General features: G+C 42.6%; 1 protein-coding gene across 3 annotated transcripts in view; it reads left to right on the plus strand.

The window, feature by feature from the left end:
* Positions 1–23,406, plus strand: part of egf (epidermal growth factor) — a 27,793-nt gene continuing 4,387 nt past the window's right edge. For all 3 annotated transcript variants that reach the window (XM_053631991.1, XM_053631992.1, XM_053631993.1), the window contains exons 1-21: positions 1–86; positions 2,646–2,845; positions 3,294–3,475; positions 6,665–6,892; positions 8,146–8,354; positions 8,693–8,794; positions 9,387–9,509; positions 9,662–9,784; positions 9,875–10,000; positions 10,707–10,843; positions 12,804–12,949; positions 17,370–17,474; positions 17,646–17,869; positions 18,398–18,565; positions 18,679–18,858; positions 19,062–19,175; positions 19,418–19,534; positions 19,888–20,013; positions 20,164–20,286; positions 21,009–21,177; positions 21,372–21,536. In XM_053631991.1, the coding sequence (XP_053487966.1) occupies positions 83–86; positions 2,646–2,845; positions 3,294–3,475; positions 6,665–6,892; positions 8,146–8,354; positions 8,693–8,794; positions 9,387–9,509; positions 9,662–9,784; positions 9,875–10,000; positions 10,707–10,843; positions 12,804–12,949; positions 17,370–17,474; positions 17,646–17,869; positions 18,398–18,565; positions 18,679–18,858; positions 19,062–19,175; positions 19,418–19,534; positions 19,888–20,013; positions 20,164–20,286; positions 21,009–21,177; positions 21,372–21,536 (3,071 nt within the window). In that variant the 5' untranslated portion in view covers positions 1–82. The remainder of the gene's footprint in view (positions 87–2,645; positions 2,846–3,293; positions 3,476–6,664; positions 6,893–8,145; positions 8,355–8,692; positions 8,795–9,386; positions 9,510–9,661; positions 9,785–9,874; positions 10,001–10,706; positions 10,844–12,803; positions 12,950–17,369; positions 17,475–17,645; positions 17,870–18,397; positions 18,566–18,678; positions 18,859–19,061; positions 19,176–19,417; positions 19,535–19,887; positions 20,014–20,163; positions 20,287–21,008; positions 21,178–21,371; positions 21,537–23,406) is intronic.

Raw genomic sequence — 23,406 nt, forward strand, 5'->3', positions numbered from 1 at the left:
GGTTTTATACCTGATTTTCTGGGTGGAGAACGGCCGCGCTGATACATCCACATCATGCTGGACGGCGGGAAACCAGAGCTGTATGGGTGAGTAACATATACGCCTCAGTCTTCTGGTTAATCAGTCAGAAATAATCATAGATTTTGGTCAAACGTTGGCTTGAAGGAGTCCGACTTCTCTTAAGGGTTCTCTTAAGGTTTCTCCCTCATGTCGTCTCAGGGATTTTTCTTCACCGCTGTCGCTTCTGGGATCTAAATCAACATCTGGAATTCTGTTAAACTGCTTTGTGGTGATATCTACAGTATATAAATAAAATTTAACTGAATTTAATCACACTTAGGGCGTGTACTGACTGACAGGTGCTGGTCATTACAGGGAGATGACCAAAATGTTGGGACAGATTTACAGTATTATTCAAATAATCTAGAAACATCTAGAAAATCTTTTGTGTTTTGGAAACTGTAAAAGTTCCTGAATCAAACTGCTGTAGATCATTTTTGTTTGTTTGTTTGTTTGTTTGTTTTTCTGGTTTCTGGTTACGTAAACCAACTAAAATACATCGATCTTCCATTTTGGATCAGACAGCGCTAAAATGAAGCGATAAAGTCATATAATGTTGAATAAAAAAAACACATTTATATTGAAGATTATCACAGAAAATGACTTCATACTTTACACACATCGAAAGTAAACAGACCACATGCTTGCTTTTCACGCACTTCAAGTTGTGAGAACACTGTCGCTAGGCAACTGGGAAACGCACACTCTTAGCTTGCTATCTCATAGCTGTTAAGTATTTTATACAAATATGTGGGGGCACAGTGGCAATAGAAACCACATAAAACTATAGAGAGTACCAATGTTTTCCTCAGACGTGTTGGGAGATTATAAAGAAAACACTTCGTATGAATAAAATTACACTAATTGCACTTAGCATAGCGCTAATGGAAATACCACGTGTTCTGTCATGTTAAGGAATGTCAACGTTGTGACACGACTAGTGACCTATCAGAAAAAAGATAGATAGATAGATAGATAGAGTGCCTTCCACTAATATTGGCACCCTTGGTAAATATGAGAAAAGAAAACTGAAAAATTGTTCACAAAAAGACTCTGCTCTCATGGAAATCAAACAACTGAAAACAAAACACAGGTTTATCAAAAAATCTTTGTTAAATATAGGTGTGCAATAATTATTGGCACCCTTTTAGTCAGTACTTTGTGCTAGCTCTGAGTCTTCTCCTATAACGCCTGATGAGGTTGGAGAATACATGGCGAGGGATCTGAGAGCATTCCTCCATACAGAACCTCTCCAGATCCTTCACATTTTGAGGTCCACGCTGGTGGACTCTCCTCTTCAGTTCACCCCACAGGTTTTCTATGGGGTTCAGGTCAGGGGACTGGGATGGTCATGGCAGGACCTTGATTTTGTGGTCAGTAAACCATTTTTTATAATTTGTTGTTTGGTAAATTATAATAAAAACTCATGGTGCATCAGCAGATGATGGACTGGGTGATTCTGAAAGGTTCTTTCTGAAACGTGTTACACGTCATATCGTACTGCGTTCTGCGTGTTCTCTGTTCTATTGCTCCAGCCTGGCAACACTGCACTGACCCTCCACAAAGCTTCCATTATCACACGGGTTGCTCGGGAAACGGCGGCTTTTCTTCCTCAGGACTCAGCGCTGACTGTGAACTTCAGCCCATTACAGCGAGAAGCAGTGTGTCACTGAGCGACAGTAATTCAGCGTGAATGCTTTTTCAGGAAAAAGACAATGTCACAAAATCTCTATCACCAAAGTAAACAGTGATTTGGTTATTCACCACAAAGCCTTTTGTTTACTGACGGTCCTTTTGTCGTTCAACACAAAGCCGCTCCTGAATTTTAGTGGAAGTCCAAGATTTAGTGATTAGTGGAAGTCCAAGATTGTAGACCTCAGGGTGAGAAGACTAGAAGCTTGTATACCTCTGACTGAGAAGACTAGAAGCTTGTAGACCTCTGGATGATAATGTAGAAGCTTGTGGACCTCCAGAGGAACATTGAAGGAGTTTATGGATCTCAGGTTTGCAGGATCACTTTGAAAATAAAATACTGATTAATCTTATTAGTTTAGTTAATAAACATTGTTTATTAACACAATAATTAGAAATAATGTTTTATAGTTAGATCTGTATTCTAATTTGCAAAAGTGCTGCTTATCTTTATGGGATTTGATGTAATGTATGTAATGTTAATCCATCCATCCATCCATCTTCTATACCGCTTATCCTTTCTTCAGGGTCACGGGGAACCTGGAGTCTATCCCAGGGAGCATCGGGCACAAGGCGGGGTACACCCTGGACAGGGTGCCAATCCATCACAGGGCACAATCACATACACACTCACACACCCATTCGTACACTTTGGACTCGCCAGTCAGCCTACCATGCATGTCTTTGGAAACCCCCGCAGCACGGGGAGAACATGCAAACTCCACACACACAGGGCCACGGTGGGAATCGAGCCCCCGACCCTGGAGGTGTGAGGCAAATGTGCCAACTACTAAACCACCGTGCGCTCACCGTAATGTTAATGTTAATGTTAATGTAAGAATGTTAACGTAAGCGTTATTAATGAAGTAACACTGATATGGTTTTGTGTAAAGATCCCGAGCCGTATCTGCTCGTTGGCCTCAGAAACGTCATCCTCCGGATCAACCTGGACGGCAGCGGCCAACAAAGGCTCGCGTCTGGTGTGGGAAACGCCGTCCTGATGGACTTCCACTACAGGGAGGGAAGAGTGTATTGGGTCGACACACACACAGGCGTCCTGAGTCGGGTCGACTTGGATGGGACACACTCTCAGGTGATTTTAAAGATCTAATTATATGACAGAGGTCCATACAGTATGTGGTGGATTATGTTTAATTTCTTGCGAGATGGAAGAAAAGATGTGAATACAAACCGTGTTGTCGTTGTCTGCAGACGTCGGTCCTGACAGTAACAATATGGAATAAAAGTATAAAAATGTGCTCAATTCTGTCCGTTTCTGGAGCCTCGAGCTTGAGAGAGCTCCATTTACATCAAAATCGTTTAAACTGATCATCAATGAGATGAACTGACATTTGTTTTAACCTTATTATGGTATTTATTTATGGTAAAACAGATCAAATCAACAAGATAGACTGATAATGGTCATTTTAAATATATGAACGCAGGAGCAGCACTCTTTGTATAACGTACAGCTTTAGAAATTCTGTTAGGATTTATTTATGGTTGTTCGCGTCCTGAGAGAATTTGTCACATCTTTCTAGAAGCTTCTGTCACTGGGGAAAGGAATCTCAGGCCTGGCTGTGGACTGGAGGGAGAACTCAGTGTACTGGAGCAGCAGGAAAACAGGGACGATCCGGCGAGCGGATACAGACGGACACGACGTGAAAACCGTCCTGAGAGACCTGACTCGGCCGAGCAGCGTGGTTATTGATCCAAACGCAGGGTAAAAACAATCCTAATCCAATTTCCAGTCCTTTATTTATTTTATACCACAGCACTGTTGATTCATTTTCTATAACTGCAGCTCTGACTGTAGTGCAGCTGCAAATCACAGGATTACTTGCTAAATGGTAAATGGTCTGCACTTATATATGTAAGGCGCTAGCTTGCCATCGGGAGCAACTTAGGGTTCAGTGTCTTGCCCAAGGACACTTTGGTATGTGGAGTCATGTGGACCGGGAGAAGAGTGGAAGCTTGCAGGTCTCTAGATGAGAAAACTGGATGCTTGTAGATCTCAGAATGAGAATCCTAGAAGCTCGTGGGACTCAGGATAAGAAGAGTGGAAGCTTGTAGGCCTCAGAATGAGAAGAGTGGAAGCTTGTAGGTATCAGGAACTAACTTTTATTGTTCCACAACAATAAATGTAACTACAGATGGATGAAAAGAATTATGTGCCAGTCTTTGATCATTTGCTGTGGTAAAAGAGGAATGTAACACTTGGTAACAGAAGGTAAACTCCTCTCTATCACACCATGCTGTCACTGATTATTTTACTATAATAGCACAACACACAGGAGTTTAGTCCTTTCACATAGCACAGTGTGTGTACAAAAGTGAAACCACACACTCACTTGTGTTTGCACATCCAGCTTGTCAAACAACGAGAGCCAAAAGGTCAGTGCAAATACCACGAAGTTTGTTTAAATCTTAAAAAACAAATCCTAGATGGCAGAGGACAAAAAAACAAAAAAACTGAGAAAGAGTCTGAGGCCGTGTCCACGATTTCAAAACGAAAAGGTTTATCACACTGTTGGTCTGGTTTTAACCACTGATAGTGCAGAAGGTTTATCAGGACCAAAACCAGAAATAGTCAAAATAAATAAATAAATAAATAAAGCTTGTCTATCGTTCTGTGATTGGTCTCGTAGAGTCACATGATCTCTTTTACAACTGAACATGAGTGTATAATAATAAACACAACATTCCTTAATATAAGGTGTCGTACATTCACCCTGCATGCTTGGCTTCAGTGCAAAAAAAAAATATATATTAGAAATAATAAAATAAAAATAAGAAGAAATAGTGAAAAAAATACTTTTTTACACAGCAGGTCAAAAATTCCAAATCACGTTTTCAACTTGGCATTTTGATTCAAATGATATATAAAAAAAATGATTTAAAAAAAATGATGATAATTATAAAAAATAGAAAATGAAATTCTAGCTTAATATGATGTATATTTTTACATACCTATGATGAAAAACCTACATCGGGATATGAGTTAGCATTTCCAGCTAGTCAAGGAGAAAAATTCAGCACAAACACCCACAACCAAACAAGAGTGGATTAAAAAAAGCGTGACAAAAAGTACAATTTATTTTCATTATATTGAAATACAAAAACCAAAAATTAGTTGTGATTTAAAAAAAAGAAAAAAAAAGAAAAGAAAAGCTACCGAGTAACATGAGTTAGCATCAAACTGTGAGGGAGGAAATGTTATCACAACTCCCCATGACAAAAACAAGCATGGCTAAAAATAATCCTGTAGCGTCCGCATTTTCATGCTCCACACACACCGCGGCACATTTTTAACATGGATATTTTAATATAAAAAAAAACTAAACATAATTTTTATAGACAGTTTGTTGTTGTTGTTGTTGTTACTGAGATACAAAATCAGACACCTGTGGTAAAAAAAAAAAAATGCGCACATGAGTTAGCATATCTAGCTAGTCACACAAAAGGTAAAAAGTTCAAATACTCACAACAACATGTGTAGTATTTGTTTAAATCTGGTTAAAGACTGAATCACACATGGCAGATGAGGAAACCTCCTGACGAGCAAACGGCTAAGAATCCTGTTAGCATGCTAGCATGATATGATAAGCTAGTGAGCTCTGGCACTTCAGACGGTCACATTTTTCCAGACGTGGCTGTCACGTAGGTGTTAAATCTGCCTGTCTCACACAGACTGAGTCTTCTTCTGCTCACAGATATCTATCAATGTGCTGCTCGTCACTTGCTAACCAACACTTTGGGTTAGCGGTTGGCTAGCACTTGGGCTACAGACAAACGTCAGAGGTGATGATTACGACGTGGTGTGTGTTTAAGCGCATTTGGTCGTGGGTTTTTTTTTTGGGGGGGGGGGGGGTGTTTGTATCATCTACGACAAGAAGTTTATTTTGTTTTACTGAATGCAAATGAAGAAGTGAAGAATTAACACACAAAATTACGACTTAAATCTTATCAGAACATTTCTGACAGGACGGGCATGAAGGCAGCTTTATTTAAATGAGAAATAAGGTTTAATTTAATGCTAAGTTAGTTGTGGTATATTTAAGGGATTGCGTACATTTCTGGGAAATATTTTCTCTCTACGCTCGTAACTAAATATACGCTAATATTAGCTGTTAGTACCTGACGAAATGTTATTATTGTTGTGTTTCGTGCAGAATGGCAGCGTAGGCGACGTTTTTTATAACGTTTATTTCATTTTAAAGGCAGGATTCGATTTTTCAAGTATAGTATTGTGCTAGGTCAGTTATTGTGATACACTGTATGTGTTAAACATAACGTGGCCTTGTGTTCGCTCACAATTATGAAAATTAACGAAATTATACACTGTGGATGGTGAAAGGACAATAAAGTTGTTCAATTTAAATTGGTGAAAGTATTATAATATTAATATTCATTAATATCATAATAATGAATGCAATTTTAAATTATGTAATTAAGAGAAATAGTGTGGGAATTATATTAAATGCATTAATATAATGATGAATTAAATAATGATACATTTTAAAAAAAAACAATTAATAATGAAATAATTATACAATTGCAAAATAATACATGTAGTGAATAATGAATTTATTTTAGCTGAAATTAAAAACTTTATCTTTTGTCATCTGTCTTCCTAATTGCTGTTTACTTTTATTTTTGTATTAATTAATAGATTTAGTCATGTTGTTTGTGTTTATTTTACTAAATGTGCAGGATACACAAATGAATGTGAAAATGATCGCAGGAAAATACCATATACCATGTGTTATAATCTATATTCCTCTCAGCCAATTAGAACTCACTGCACTGAATTCCTATTGGTGGAGAACAAGGGCGTGTTGATCTTGTTTTAGTGATTGAACTAAATGACCTGTTGTAATAAGTAATAAGTAAATGTTTGTGATTATTATAGGTATGTGTTTTGGTTGTCGGCCGGCGTGACGTTCAGTATCCAGCGCTCGGATCTGACGGGAGCTCTGATCACCACGGTGCTGAAAACCCCAGACAGGATGTTGTGTTTGGCTGCTGATGCGGTGGACAGAAAGCTGTTCTGGATTCGGCACGGTGTGAACGGGCTCAGCACCCTCGGCTCCTGTGATTATAACGGCAACGGCGTTAACGTCATCAACCAGAGATTAAGGTGAGACTCGAGAACTGAAGCAAATCGTTTAATCAGATCACACATTCAGGTGAGAATGTCTGAGTCCAATCACAAGAACTGTTCACATACTTATAAAAACATAAAATATATATTTTTAATTATTAGGCGCATAATTGTAGCGAATCAGTATCAGCTAATTAGTGTCTGAGAGCTACAGCTTTATTATGACATGAGTAACATATATGTATAGATCATTTTATAAATATATGTTTTGTTATTATATTATATTTATTGAACATATATACAGTGGGGGAAATACGTATTGAACGCGCCAACAGCTTTATCAGTAAATATATTTCCAGGGAGGTTATTCACATGAAATTTTCACCAGATATCAGTGTTAACTCAAGAAATCTGGAAATATAAAGACTTCACAACATTAAAGTCCATAAATAAAGTTATGTGTAATAAAGAGGAATGACACGGGAAAAAAGTATTGAACTTCCTACACTGCATATTTAATAAGATAAAAGGCCATTTTAAAAATGAAAACCTGTAAATAAAACCAGTAATTAAATATCTTTAAGTCTCTGTACTCATTCACTACATCATCAATATCTTGCTTGTAATAAAGACAAATTAAATTAAAAGTCCAGAAATACGTTATATGAATGAGTTAACAGATTAATCATTGTGAGAAAATGCATACTGAAAGCTGGGATTATTATTATTATTATTATTATTATTATTATTTTAAATAACGTCATGCAATTTTAAAGTTTAATTATGCATGTCATAAATAAAAGAGGAATCCTAATTTCACTGAAGTCTGGACTAAAACTAGTAATTAAGTCTTTTAAAGGCTTTAATTGATTAAGATTGTATTCATTCTAAAAACTACATTTACTGAAAGTATTTTAATTGATAAACAGTTATTTTTTTTAATTGGATAAATTGACAATAAATTAACAAATGCATGAAAAACAGCCATGTGTCATGTGTCATGTGCCATGTTGACATTTCACGTTCGAGTTAGCGGTTCATGCTAAGCGCATGCGCAGTGTAAATTTATCCATGCTAAAACTTTTCTTAGTACTTCACCAGCACATCTGAGAGAAATGTTGATGTTTCCATTTTGTCTTTATGATTTAGCTAGCCAGCTAAATCATTTGGCTGAGTCATGTTCGGCGTCCATGTTGCCCAGTTGCCTAACAACACAATTTTCACAATTTTTTGACGCCTATGGAAAACAAGAATTTACAAATTCGACTAACTCTCTCGTTGAAATCCAGCAGAACAAAGTCTCCGAAGATGTCGCTTTTCTGGGATTACGTGTACGTGACGGACTCTGCGTCACAGAGTGTAATGAGAGTTACCAGGAACACGGGAGAACCTCCTGAGAAAGTGAACTCCAAAAAGATGCCGAGCGTTCCTGCTGACGTTAAAGTCATCCATCCGCTGAATCAGCCTGTGGTGGAAACCCGTGCTGCGTTCACTCCGGGTAAAACGTCTCACTTTTATTACCTCACTATATTCACTTATATTTTATCATCATCACTTCAGATCATCTTTACCAGCCAACCTGAAGGGGCTTCAGGAAAAAGAGTTTATCTGGTTGTTAATTCTTTCCTTATACATTCCTGAGTCGGTTTCACACACACACACACACACACACACACACACACACACACACACACACTTGCTTTACACACTGCACTTCCTGGTAGAACTGTGTGTATAATGAAGAGCGTTTTGTGACTAAATGCCTGATTTGTATTAAAACGTCATGTGCTCAATGTGTGTGTGTGTGTGTGTGTGTGTGTGTGTGTGTGTGTGTAGTGTGTGAGACAGATGAGTGTGTGAATGTGTGTTCCAGCTCTAGCGGTCATTGTAAGTGCAAACCCGGCTTCATGCTCAGCAAACACGGCGACTCCTGTGAAGGTAGTGTATAATAAATTCCTGAGCTGCATTAGACAGTAGATCCCGTTTCCCAGAACAGATTTTGGGGTTTGGAGGTTAAGTTTTTCTTTCTGTCTGAAAGTTCTGAGTCTGAGGAGATGAACCGCTCTCGGCCGAATTTCGAAATTTGTCTAAAAATGTCTAACATGATGTAAACACCAATGTTCATGCAATTACAATGACGCGATCCAGTGCTTGGACCCCGAAGATCACTGCTTGTATATATGTTATGCAATATTATTATTATTATTATTATTATTATTATTATTATTATTATTATTATTATATAGATACAAGCAATGATCTTTGAGGCACTATAGTAATAATAATAATAATAATAATAATAATAATTCATATTTAACTGTAGTTTTAGTCATTTTAGTTGCAATGTAGTTCCTTTTTATGAGACTGTATACATTAATATTTTTTATTTTGTTGTAGTAACTTTATTCAATACATTTTTAACCATTTTTATTGCTGATATATTGAGATATTATTTTGTAACCGTTATTATAGCTATATTTGTGTAACACCGCTGTTACACTGTACACTGTGAACGTGGGACGTGTTTCAGATATAAACGAGTGTGCTTTGTGGAATCACGGCTGCTCTCTGGGGTGTGAGAACGTTCCGGGTTCTTATTTCTGCACCTGCCCTGAAGGATACGTTCTTCTGGCCGACCACAGAACCTGCAGAGGTGAGAATGTTATTATAACACACACACACACACACACACACACACACACACACACACACACATGCTATACACTGAAGTTTTTAAATTGTTGTGATGATTGCTTTAAAACAGTAAAATGTAAGGTGTGTGTGTGTGTGTGTGTGTGTGTGTAGAAATGAAACCATGTGTGGAGAATGGTACACTGTGTGAACACGCCTGCACACACACAGTAGAGGGCGATGTGTGTGTGTGTCCAGTTGGCTCCTCCCTACATCCTGATGGACGTTCCTGCACAGGTGCGTGGGTGCGTGGGTGCGTGTGTGTGTGTGTGTGTGTGTGTGTGTGTGTGTGTGTGCTGACTGAATCCCTGTCTCTGTTCATCTCAGGGTGTGTGTCTGTGGATCGAGGTGGCTGTAGTCAGGTGTGTGTGACGTTGTCGCCCGGGAGGTGGGAGTGTGAGTGCCAACCCGGATACCAACTACAGCCAGATGGCAAACAATGCAAAGCTCCAGGCAAGACCACATACACACAAACACACACACACACAAACACACACACACACACACACACACACACACACACACGGTTAGCCCTGTGAGATTTCATACACCATAACCCTGTCATAAACATGTTATAAGATGTTGTGAAGCCACTTGAAAATAGTGAAATAGCTTACTTGGTGTCTAATGGTCCTAGTTGCTTAGCAACTCACAACCTACATTTCCTTGTTGCCTAGTGACTTAGAATTTCTGTTTGAACACAACATATTAAACATGTCCGTGTTTGTGCATCATACAATACAACACCCAGTCAGGCCATGCAACAGTTTATCAGGTACATGCGTATGGTAGGTGGTGTACCTAATTTGCATATTCATAAAATCTAGATTTCCTACAGTATATTAAGCCCCGCCTCTCAAAGTCTAAAGGCTGAATATTAGAGGAAATATAAAACTTCGTGGTGCAAAAATAATATCGTCCTACTTTAAACTCTGTAAATACAGACTGAACTAGACCCTGAAATGTCATGATGTTTTTAGATCATTTGCATATTCATAAGACCTGGATTTCTTCATAAAGGTCAGACGTGGGTTCCTTTATGCCTAAGTTTTTTTTTATAGAACAGCCACATTAATGAGCAAATTAATATTCAGTATAGAAGAAAGGTAAGGTTTTCAGAGCATGTCTTTCTTTCTTTCTTTCTTTCTTTCTTTCTCAGGTCCTCCAGCATTGATGCTCTTTGCTAACATGGTGGACGTGAGGATCATGAATGTAGATGGATCAGACAGCAGGAGTCTGATGAATGAATCTAAGCGATCCATCATGGCTGTGGATTACGACCCTGTGCAGAACAGAGTATAACACACACACACACACACACACACACACACACACACACGCATTACCTTTCTGAGGACCTTCCCTGACATAATTATTGGCTAATTGATGAGAAGCTACACCTAATCGTAACACCCCTAAACATGACCTGTGTTACGCCCTCGCCGGCAGATGGCACTGCGGCGCGGCTTCTGAGTGCGCGCGTGCACGTAACCGAACTCTTATATATGGACACGCAACCTCTGTGTGTTTAAGCATTGGTTGATTTACTCCAGGTGTCTGTGGTTTAATTATGTTGGTTATTTAAATCCCTCGTGTTACTGTGCACTTCCCGCAGTATTTATGTTGAATAAGTGTTGGAATGGTGAGCACGTTACGTGTGCTAAGCGGTCTTGTTTTCATGTCCTGTTCAGTTTCCTGCCTTGCATCCAGTTTCTCGTTTTCCTGTCTAGACCACGTTTTCCTTGTTTATTGATTCACGTTTAAAATAAAGACTTTGATCGGCACCTGCTTCTGCTCAAGTCCCGTGTCGTGACAACCTGAATCTCAGTAACAAAAAAATGTAAGTTAAAATCTCCGTGTTTTTGTGAGGACCAGGTGATAATAAGGACATTTGACACTGTCCTATCATTGTGAGGACCTTCCTTTGACATAAATATTTCTGTAGGTAATTCGTTCTAAACCTAACCCTAATTCTAAGCCTAAACTCAGAAAACAGAAGAAAATATTTTGTCTATTTTATAGTTTCAAATAAAAGCTGTAAAAACCATTCATTTTTGTGAGGACCAGGTTATTGTAAGGACATTTGACATGTGCCTATGATTATGAGGAGCTATGTTTCTTTTTGGGCCCTCACTAAATACATTTAGACACACACATACACACACACATACACACGTGTAAGGGACTCACATCACTACATAGTCATGTGTACCTCTAGTTCCCTCTTGTGGCCAGAACCTGCGACTACATCATCATGTCTTTTACTATGATTTTTTTTCCCCCATTGTGAATAAAACACCACTAATATTTTTGTAATGTTTAACATCTCCAACAAGATATCATCATAATTCTTGAATATCTGTTTAACGGTATGTTCTTATTGAGTGAAGGCAGTAGAGAAGATAACACGTAACACATTGAGGAGTGATTTTCAGGCGCTTTCGTGCCGTTAGAGAAGAAGAGCGGAAATGAGAACGCTCTTTATTGAGAAATTTGACTCAACAAACCCACACATATCAGACAGTGGATGGAGTACGAGACAGGAAACCAGCTCTAAAAAGATCCACATAGTTTAATAACACAACACAATACAGAGTAAACTACGATTTAAATATATATATATATGTATATATATATATATATATATATATATATATATATATATATATATATATATATATATATATATATACATATATATATACATAAGCTCTGTTGGGAATGAAAGGACGGTCCTTGAAGTTCAGGATTCTCTAGAGACTGATATTAACGTGATATTAACGTGAACGCAGCTCTTGTTATTAGGGCTGGACGATATGATGATTAATTATATCACAATACACTTATCATGATATCTTTTTATAACTTTTTTTTTTTATTAAATATCAATCTGCTGAATCGATAAAGTCTTTTACTGTTTGAACATTAGAAATTGTCACGTTTTTAGAAGTGACAGATTTTTAATAAGATGTCCTCCTGTTCCATGTTCATTTGCTTTTAGTCAATAAATAAAATCATAATTAAAATGTTAAAATGTTTATTTTTAAATTCAACACTGCATATTGTTATAAATATTGTGCATCGTATAATTGTAACATTGAAATATCAGGATATGATTTTTATTTGTCATATCGCACAACCCTAGTGTTACTAGACTAGTTACTAGAGTTTGGACTTAACTGTGTGTGTGTGTGTGTGTGTGTGTGTGTGTGTGTGTGTGTGTGTGTGTGTGTGTGTGTGTGTGTGTGTGGGTCAGGTGTATTTTGCTGATACTGAGCGTAGACAGATCGAGAGCGTGTCTGTAGATGGAGGTGAGACAGAAGTGCTGATCACGGATCTCGTCTCACCTGAGGGACTCGCTGTGGACTGGATCAACCGCAAACTCTACTGGACAGACCGAGGGTAAACACGGCTACACTGCAGGAGCGCACACACACCTCACACACCTCTCACACACCTCTCACACACACCTCTCACACACACCTCTCACACACCTCACACACACACCTCACACACACACCTCACACACACCTCACACACACCTCACACACCTCACACACACCTCACACACACACCTCACACACACCTCACACACCTCACACACACCTCTCACACACCTCACACACACCTCACACACCTCACACACACCTCACACACCTCACACACACCTCACACACACACCTCACACACACCTCACACACACCTCACACACACCTCTCACACACCTCTCACACACCTCACACACCTCACACACACCTCTCACACACACCTCTCACACACCTCTCACACACACCTCACACACCTCACACACACCTCTCACACACACCTCTCACACACCTCTCACACACACCTCACACACCTCACACACACCTCACACACCTCACACACCTCACACACACCTCACACACCTCACACACACCTCACACACCTCACACACACCTCACACACACCTCACACACACCTCACACACCTCACACACACCTCACACACCTCACACACACCTCACACACACCTCACACACACACCTCACACACACCTCACACACCTCACACACACCTCTCACACACCTCACACACCTCACACACACCTCACACACACCTCTCACACACACCTCTCACACACACCTCTCACACACACCTCTCACACACACCTCTCACACACCTCTCACACATCTCACACACACCCCTCACACACACCTCTCACACACCTCACACACACCTCACACACCTCTCACACACCTCTCACACACCTCACACACACCTCACACACCTCACACACACACCTCACACACCTCACACACACCTCTCACACACCTCTCACACACCTCACACACACCTCTCACACACACCTCTCACACACACCTCTCACACACACCTCTCACACACCTCACACACACCTCTCACACACCTCTCACACACCTCACACACCTCACACACCTCACACACACCTCTCACACACCTCTCACACACCTCACACACCTCACACACACCTCACACACCTCACACACACCTCACACACCACACACACCTCACACACACCTCACACACACCTCACACACACCTCACACACACCTCACACACACACCTCTCACACACACCTCACACACCTCACACACACCTCACACACACCTCACACACCTCTCACACACACCTCACACACACCTCTCACACACACCTCTCACACACACCTCACACACCTCTCACACACCTCTCACACACCTCTCACACACACCTCTCATACACCCCTCACACACCTCACACACACACCTCACACACACACCTCACACACCTCACACACACCTCACACACCTCACACACACCTCACACACCTCTCACACACCTCTCACACACACCTCTCACACACACCTCTCACACACACCTCACACACACCTCTCACACACCTCACACACACCTCACACACCTCACACACACCTCTCACACACCTCTCACACACCTCACACACCTCACACACACCTCACACACACACCTCTCACACACACCTCTCACACACCTCACACACACCTCACACACACCTCTCACACACACCTCTCACACACCTCACACACACCTCTCACACACCTCTCACACACCTCACACACACCTCACACACCTCACACACACCTCTCACACACCTCACACACACCTCACACACCTCACACACACCTCTCACACACCTCTCACACACCTCACACACCTCACACACACCTCACACACACACCTCTCACACACACCTCTCACACACACCTCACACACACCTCTCACACACACCTCTCACACACACCTCTCACACACCTCACACACACCTCTCACACACCTCACACACACCTCTCACACACCTCTCACACACCTCACACACACCTCACACACACCTCACACACCACACACACCTCACACACACCTCACACACCTCTCACACACACCTCTCACACACACCTCACACACCTCACACACACCTCACACACACCTCTCACACACCTCTCACACACACCTCTCACACACACCTCTCACACACACCTCACACACCTCTCACACACCTCTCACACACCTCTCACACACACCTCTCACACACCCCTCACACACCTCACACACACACCTCACACACACCTCACACACACACCTCACACACACACCTCACACACCTCACACACACCTCACACACCTCACACACACCTCACACACCTCACACACACCTCACACACCTCTCACACACCTCTCACACACACCTCTCACACACACCTCTCACACACCTCACACACACCTCACACACCTCTCACACATCTCACACACACCCCTCACACACACCTCTCACACACCTCACACACACCTCACACACCTCACACACACCTCTCACACACCTCACACACACCTCACACACCTCACACACACCTCTCACACACCTCACACACACCTCACACACCTCACACACACCTCTCACACACCTCTCACACACCTCACACACCTCACACACACCTCACACACACACCTCTCACACACACCTCTCACACACCTCACACACACCTCACACACACCTCTCACACACACCTCTCACACACCTCTCACACACACCTCTCACACACACCTCTCACACACCTCACACACACCTCTCACACACCTCTCACACACCTCACACAGACCTCACACACACCTCACGCACACCTCACACACACACCTCACACACACCTCTCACACACACCTCTCACACACCTCTCACACACACCTCTCACACACACCTCTCACACACCTCTCACACACCTCTCACACACCTCACACACCTCACACACCTCACACACACCTCACACACACCTCTCACACACCACACACACCTCACACACACCTCACACACACCTCACACACCACACACACCTCACACACACCTCACACACCTCACACACCTCACACACACCTCACACACCTCACACACCTCACACACACCTCACACACACCTCACACACACACCTCATACACCCGTCACACACCTCTCACACACCCCTCACACACCTCTCACACACCTCTCACACACCTCACACACACCTCACACACCTCACACACCTCACACACACCTCACACACCACACACACCTCACACACCTCACACACACCTCACACACCTCACACACACCTCACACACCTCACACACACACCTCTCACACACCTCACACACACCTCACACACACCTCTCACACACCTCACACACACCTCTCACACACCTCACACACACCTCTCACACACCTCACACACACCTCTCACACACCTCACACACACCTCACACACCTCACACACCTCACACACACACCTCACACACACCTCACACACCTCACACACACCTCACACACACCTCACACACCTCACACACACCTCACACACACCTCACACACACCTCACACACACCTCACACACCTCACACACACCTCACACACACCTCACACACCTCACACACACCTCACACACACCTCACACACACCTCACACACACCTCACACACCTCAGGCACACCTCACATACCTCACACACACCTCACACACACCTCACACACACCTCACACACACCTCTCACACACCTCACACACACCTCTCACACACCTCACACACACCTCTCACACACCTCACACACACCTCACACACCTCACACACCTCACACACACACCTCACACACACCTCACACACCTCACACACACCTCACACACACCTCACACACCTCACACACACCTCACACACACCTCACACACACCTCACACACACCTCACACACCTCACACACACCTCACACACACCTCACACACCTCACACACACCTCACACACACCTCACACACACCTCACACACACCTCACACACCTCAGGCACACCTCACATACCTCACACACACCTCACACACACCTCACACACACCTCACACACAACTCACACACCTCACACACACCTCACACACACCTCACACACACCTCTCACACACTTCACACACCTCACACACCTCAGGCACACCTCACATACCTCACACACACCTCACACACACCTCACACACACCTCACACACAACTCACACACCTCACACACACCTCACACACACCTCACACACACCTCTCACACACTTCACACACCTCACACACCTCAGGCACACCTCACATACCTCACACACACCTCACACACACCTCACACACACCTCACACACCTCACACACACCTCACACACAACTCACACACCTCACACACACCTCACACACACCTCACACACACACCTCTCACACACTTCACACACCTCACACACCTCACACACCTCACACACCTCAGGCACACCTCACATACCTGTGTTCATTTACTGCTCTGGGTTTCAGGGTGTCCTCGGTGTCTCGTAGCCGACTGAACGGTCTGGAGAGTACGGTGCTTATTCATGACAAGCTCCTGCAGCCAAGAGACGTGGCGGTTCACCCTCAAGCTCGGTGAGACTCACACACACACACACACACACACACACGCGCGCGCGCCCATAAGTCCTCAGAATTTTTCTGGGGAAAAAAAGCCAAGTGTGAAAGCAGCCGTGTGTAGAGGGGGAAAAACAGTTTGTGTGTGTGTGTGTGTGTGTGTGTGTGTGTGTGTGTCTTTTTCTGTAGGAGGATATTCTGGACAGATGTGGGTTTCCCTGTGGCGGTATGGAGGGCAGGTCTGGATGGCGAGGACCGCACGGTGCTGATGGGTTCGGGACTCATCTCTCCCTGCGGCATCACCGTCGATCACAACACACACACACTGTACTGGACCGACATCGGAGCTGGGAGCATCGGGTCAGCGGGACTGGACGGCTCGCACCGACACACACTCACACTCGAGCAAGTAGGTGAGGCTTTTCTAACACACACACACACACACACACACACACACACACACACACACTAAGAGCCATAGACCCTCACACTATTTATTTAAACCTGTTTTTCTTTGCTCTTTTTTTCTGCAGTCGTAAACATTCAGAACCTATACGGTACTCTAGAACCAGGGTTCTCCAGCGTGTAGCAGCCAGGGGAAGCGTTCCTCAGACCCGCTCAGTACAGATTAAATATACAAACATAATCATATAATAAACCATTTAAATATTAGACTCGTTATGTAAAGCTACAGAAATATTTCTGACTCATTTTTGGAGCTTTTTAACTTCAATTAAAAATAAACTTTAAAAATCTTCATTATAATAAAAAATAACTGATAAATTAATTAACGTTATTTATTTACGTTTAAATCATGTGACCAGGTTAATCACTGTAAGAATACGATATTCAATATGTACAGCAGTTAACTTCCTAATTGTGATGTGATGAGTGTGTGTGTGTGTGTGTGTGTGTGTGTGTGTGTGTGTGTGTGTGTGTAGGTCTTCCGTTCGACGTGGCAGTGTTTGAAGACACTCTGTGGTTCACTAACCGGGAAGATAATCACATTTATCATCTTGATAAAAGAACAGGAAGTGATGCGGAGCGGCTCGGTGTAGATTCTGTTCAACCGGCTTCACTCGTTATAGTGCATCCTCTCATTAAACCAGGTACACACACACACACACACACACACAAACCTACAGACAGACAGAAACAGAAAGACAGTGAAAAAGAAAGAGATAGATATTCATTGGTATGCCATGTTGTGTTTTTCTCCCAGGGGCGGACCTTTGTCTCCATGGAAACGGGGGGTGTTCCCAGCTGTGTGAAAGCAGGCTCGGATTGGTTCGTTGCTCTTGTCACTCGCAGCACGTCCTATCAGCTGACGGCAAAACTTGTCGTCACGTACAATCCTCATCCTCGTCTTCATCCTCATCCTCTTCTTCATCGCCATCTACAGGTTGCTATAGTGACGGCTGTGTCTCAAATTACACACTGCGCTAGATTTTAAGACTTTTGCACTAGTACTGCTACCTGGGCATCTGTAGAGTCATAGCACATCAGTAAAACTAGCCATAATGCATAGCTAGAATTTTAATAGATTGGTGTGTGTGTGTGTGTGTGTGTGTGTGTGTGTGTATGTGTGTGTGTGTTCTATCACAGGGTCAGGTGATGGAGAATGGAGTGACGGAGTGAAGAATAAATCCCTAAACGATGAGAGTTCTCCTCTGTCTCTGTCCTCTGATGGAGAACCCTTCACTGAGAAGATGGTGTCAGGTATGACGCTTCATACACACTACGTACACTATACAGCCGAAGTTTGCAGAAGAACCACACGTGGGTCAGGGGTGCACATACTTTTAGCTGTCTCGTGTACACTACTACAGCGTCGTCTCATATTTATCTGTGAATCAGGAGAAGTGCATGTCTGACCACTGGGGATGAAAAACAGCTTGTGTGTGTGTGTGTGTGTGTGTGTGTGTGTTGGGGGGGTGATGATGTGTGTGTTCATTGTATAGATCAGGATGAGTGTTTCTCTCTGAGCTGTGATGTGAACGCGCAGTGTGTGCTGGAGGACGGAGGTTCAGTGTGTCGTTGTCTGATTGGCTTCACCGGAGACGGACAGCTCTGTATGGGTAAGTGTGTGTGTGTGTGTGTGTGTGTGTGTGTGTGTGTGTGTGTGTTAGCCATCTGTTGTCCTGTTTATCTAAACATGGTGGGTGTGTACAAATGTAATATGTAAATAACCACCATATAAGTGTGTGTGTATTGTGTAATAGAGAAGAAGCATTACATATCACTGTTAATTAATTATTCATGACTTGTTCATAAATATTCATTATTGAATAATTGATCTGTCTATATGGAGAACCTGGTGCACTGAGGATAGTTTGTTGTGTATTTATTATTTATAAATTTCTTCTTTAAACCGACTAACCTTTAGTGTGTGTGTGTGTGTGTGTGTGTGTGTGTGTGTGTGTGTGCATAGACATTGATGAGTGTGTGACAGGTTTGGCGGAGTGTACCAGTCCTCAATCGGAGTGTGTAAATACACCAGGTGGATATTACTGTCACTGTGGAGTAGGGTTTAACACAGATGGACACCACTGCATAGGTGAATGAACACACACACATGCACACACACACACGCACGCACACACACACACACACACTACACACTGGAGGTCCTGGTAGTGAACTGTTTTGGTTTTCTCTGACGTGCTTGTGTGTGTGTGTGTGTGTGTGTGTGTGTGTGTGTGTACAGATGTAGATGAGTGCCGTTTGGAGCTGCACAGCTGTGATGTGAACGCGGTGTGTGTGAACACTCTGGGTGGATACGAGTGCAGGTGTAGAGTTGGATCCACGGGAACGGGATTCAGCTGCAGTGGTAAACTCTAGTTAACGCCGCACGCTCGAACTCTCAGTGAAGGCTGCTTATAGACGCCGTTACGCCTGGGTCAGTGTCCGCATATTTACATCACAATGCAGAGAGGGGGATTATGGGTAATCCCCGAGTGATCAAAGTGTGGTCGAGATACAGCTTCTGATCAAATTTTGGGTCGTTAAATTTGTGACATCATAACTTTTGAACAGATACGAATATAAAAGTTCTGTTGAGTCAGTTTAATGCGACTCTGTCCACTGATCATCTTACCCAATGTTGGTAAGAATCTGAACCAGGAGTAACAAAAAAACTGAATAGTGTACGTCTCAAAATGGTGAGTACTGTAATGGGTGGAGTCTTACTGTACGACGTGGACTGTGATCAGCATGAGGAGAATAATCTGATGAACTAAATTTCTTTTCTATAGGACAAAGTGTTCAACAATTATAACCATTTCAAAAGTGATTTTTTGAGCTAGTGGTGGCGCTATAGAGTTGGTCATAGATACTATTCATGGTCATATGTATGAGTGTGCCAAAGTTGATCATTTTCCTACTTACGGTTCATAGAGCTGCCATAGACTCCCATTGTTGAAGAAGAAGAAGCAGAATATTCATAATAAGAAGCTAACAGATACAATAAGTGCCTACATTCGGTTCTTGACCCCTAATAATAATAACCTCACCCAGGGTGGGTGTTTAAATCAGATATGTTGTACTACACAGTGGCGCGTAGTGCTGCCCCCTCCAGGACGAGCTCCGCAACTCCACTCGATGTGACGACTCCGCGGCTGCGTGGGGGCCTGGTGGAGATCTGTCCATCCACACACGACTCCTACTGTCTCCACAACTCTGTGTGTTTCTACTTTCCCGAGATAGAGATTTACGCCTGCAAGTACGTTTAATTATAATGTACAGTAAAGAGAAGAGAGAGAGAGAGAAAGAGAGTGTAATACCAAGAATGAGCAGCAGATGGCAGTGTTGCTTTAAAAAAATAATAATAATAATAGTGCTGTTATGATGGACTGTGTGTGTGTGTGTGTGTGTGTGTGTGTGTGTGTGCGTGCGTGTGTGTGCGTGCGTGTGTAGCTGTGTTCTAGGTTATATAGGGGAGCGTTGTCAGTACAATGATTTGGAGTGGTGGGATCTGCAGCAGGCCGAACAGGAGAAGAGGAGAAACGTTGCCATTGCTGTGTGCGTCACTTTACTCCTCCTGCTGCTGTCCATCACAGCCACCATCACCTACTGCTACAGGTAAAACAGGTACTGCTAGCGGTACTGCTACAGATACCACAAGTACCGCTAGAGGTACTGCTACAGATACCACAGGTACTGCTACAGATACCACAAGTACCGCTAGAGGTACTGCTACAGATACCACAGGTACTGCTAGAGGTACTGCTACAGATACCACAGGTACTGCTACAGATACCACAGGTACTGCTAGAGGTACTGCTACAGATACCACAGGTACTGCTAGAGGTACTGCTACAGATACCACAGGTACTGCTACAGATACCACAGGTACTGCTAGAGGTACTGCTACAGATACCACAGGTACTGCTAGAGGTACTGCTACAGATACCACAGGTACTGCTACAGATACCACAGGTACTGCTAGAGGTACTGCTACAGATACCACAGGTACTGCTAGAGGTGTTTTATTCCTCTTATACAACAGCAATTTACCAACAATTAAAAATTTTATTCATTAAAGAATGAGACATCATACTTTTTATCCGTTTATAGTTACATTGAATGTTCTGTGAAATGAGTTCCTGTTTTCACTTACGTTATAGCATCTATAAACACTCGCTCCCTCTCCAGCCCTCTCTCTTTATTCTCTCTTTATTCCCTCTCTTTATTCTCTTTCTTTATTCTCTCTCTCTATTCTCTCTCTCTATTCCCTCTCTCTATTCTCTCTCTCTATTCTCTTTCTCTATTCTCTCTCTTTATTCCCTCTCTCTATTCTCTCTCTCTATTCTCTCTCTTTATTCTCTCTCTATTCTCTCTCTATTCTCTCTCTCTATTCTCTCTCTATTCTCTCTCTCTATTCTCTCTCTCTCTATTCTCTCTCTTTATTCTCTCTCTATTCTCTCTCTATTCTCTCTCTCTATTCTCTCTCTATTCTCTCTCTCTATTCTCTCTCTCTATTCTCTCTCTATTCTCTCTCTATATTCTCTCTCTTTATTCTCTCTCTTTATTCTCTCTCTATTCTCTCTCTCTATTCTCTCTCTATATTCTCTCTCTCTATTCTCTCTCTCTATTCTCTCTCTTTATTCTCTCTCTATTCTCTCTCTCTATTCTCTCTCTTTATTCTCTCTCTATTCTCTCTCTCTATTCTCTCTCTTTATTCTCTCTCTCTATTCTCTCTCTCTATTCTCTCTCTTTATTCTCTCTTGTTGTGTGTGTGAGTGTGAAACAGTAGTGAAGTGTAAACTCTGTGATGAAGATGTTGAAAATTTAAAGTTCCAGCTTTACCTCTGACTGTTACACAGCGCTGACACTGGAGACTCCTTCCTTACACGTTATCAACGATTACATACATTTTTTGATCAGTTTATGTGGAGCATCCGTTCGCTGTGAATGAGCTGTTACTATAGAAACGATATCGTATCAGAACGAGCGCATTAATATAAACCTGCGCTACTGTCCGATCTGCTGTTATAGAGAATTAATCACCACCTTCTGACCAATCAGGATCCAGAACTCCGCAGCGCCGTGGTGTAAATGGAGCTAAAGAGAAAACAGGTTGTTTGGTATCTATTTGAAAATGAATGTTAGTGTAAGAAGAAGGTTTGGTTTGTGCTGATGAGACTGAACTCTACAGCAGGGTTAAGTGTGTGTGATTCTCTCGCCCTGCGTTTATGCGCGTGTTTAGTCTGAGCAGAACGGCGGCACGCTTTCAATTACACGCTTGGTTTAGTGTGTACTACAGCAATTACGCATCAGGATGGAGCAAAATGGAGGCTGTTGGTCTAAAGCTGCGTTTAAACGCGACACAGCTCGCCATTTTTCCGTCTCAAATTGCTTTTCGCACTTGGCTGCTTGGAGCGTCTTTAGCCATTTTTTTTAATCTATGTCTATCACACACACACACACACACACACACACACACACACAC

The sequence above is a fragment of the Ictalurus furcatus genome, chromosome 8, assembly GCF_023375685.1.
Source record: "Ictalurus furcatus strain D&B chromosome 8, Billie_1.0, whole genome shotgun sequence".
Classification (NCBI taxonomy): Eukaryota; Metazoa; Chordata; class Actinopteri; order Siluriformes; family Ictaluridae; genus Ictalurus; species Ictalurus furcatus.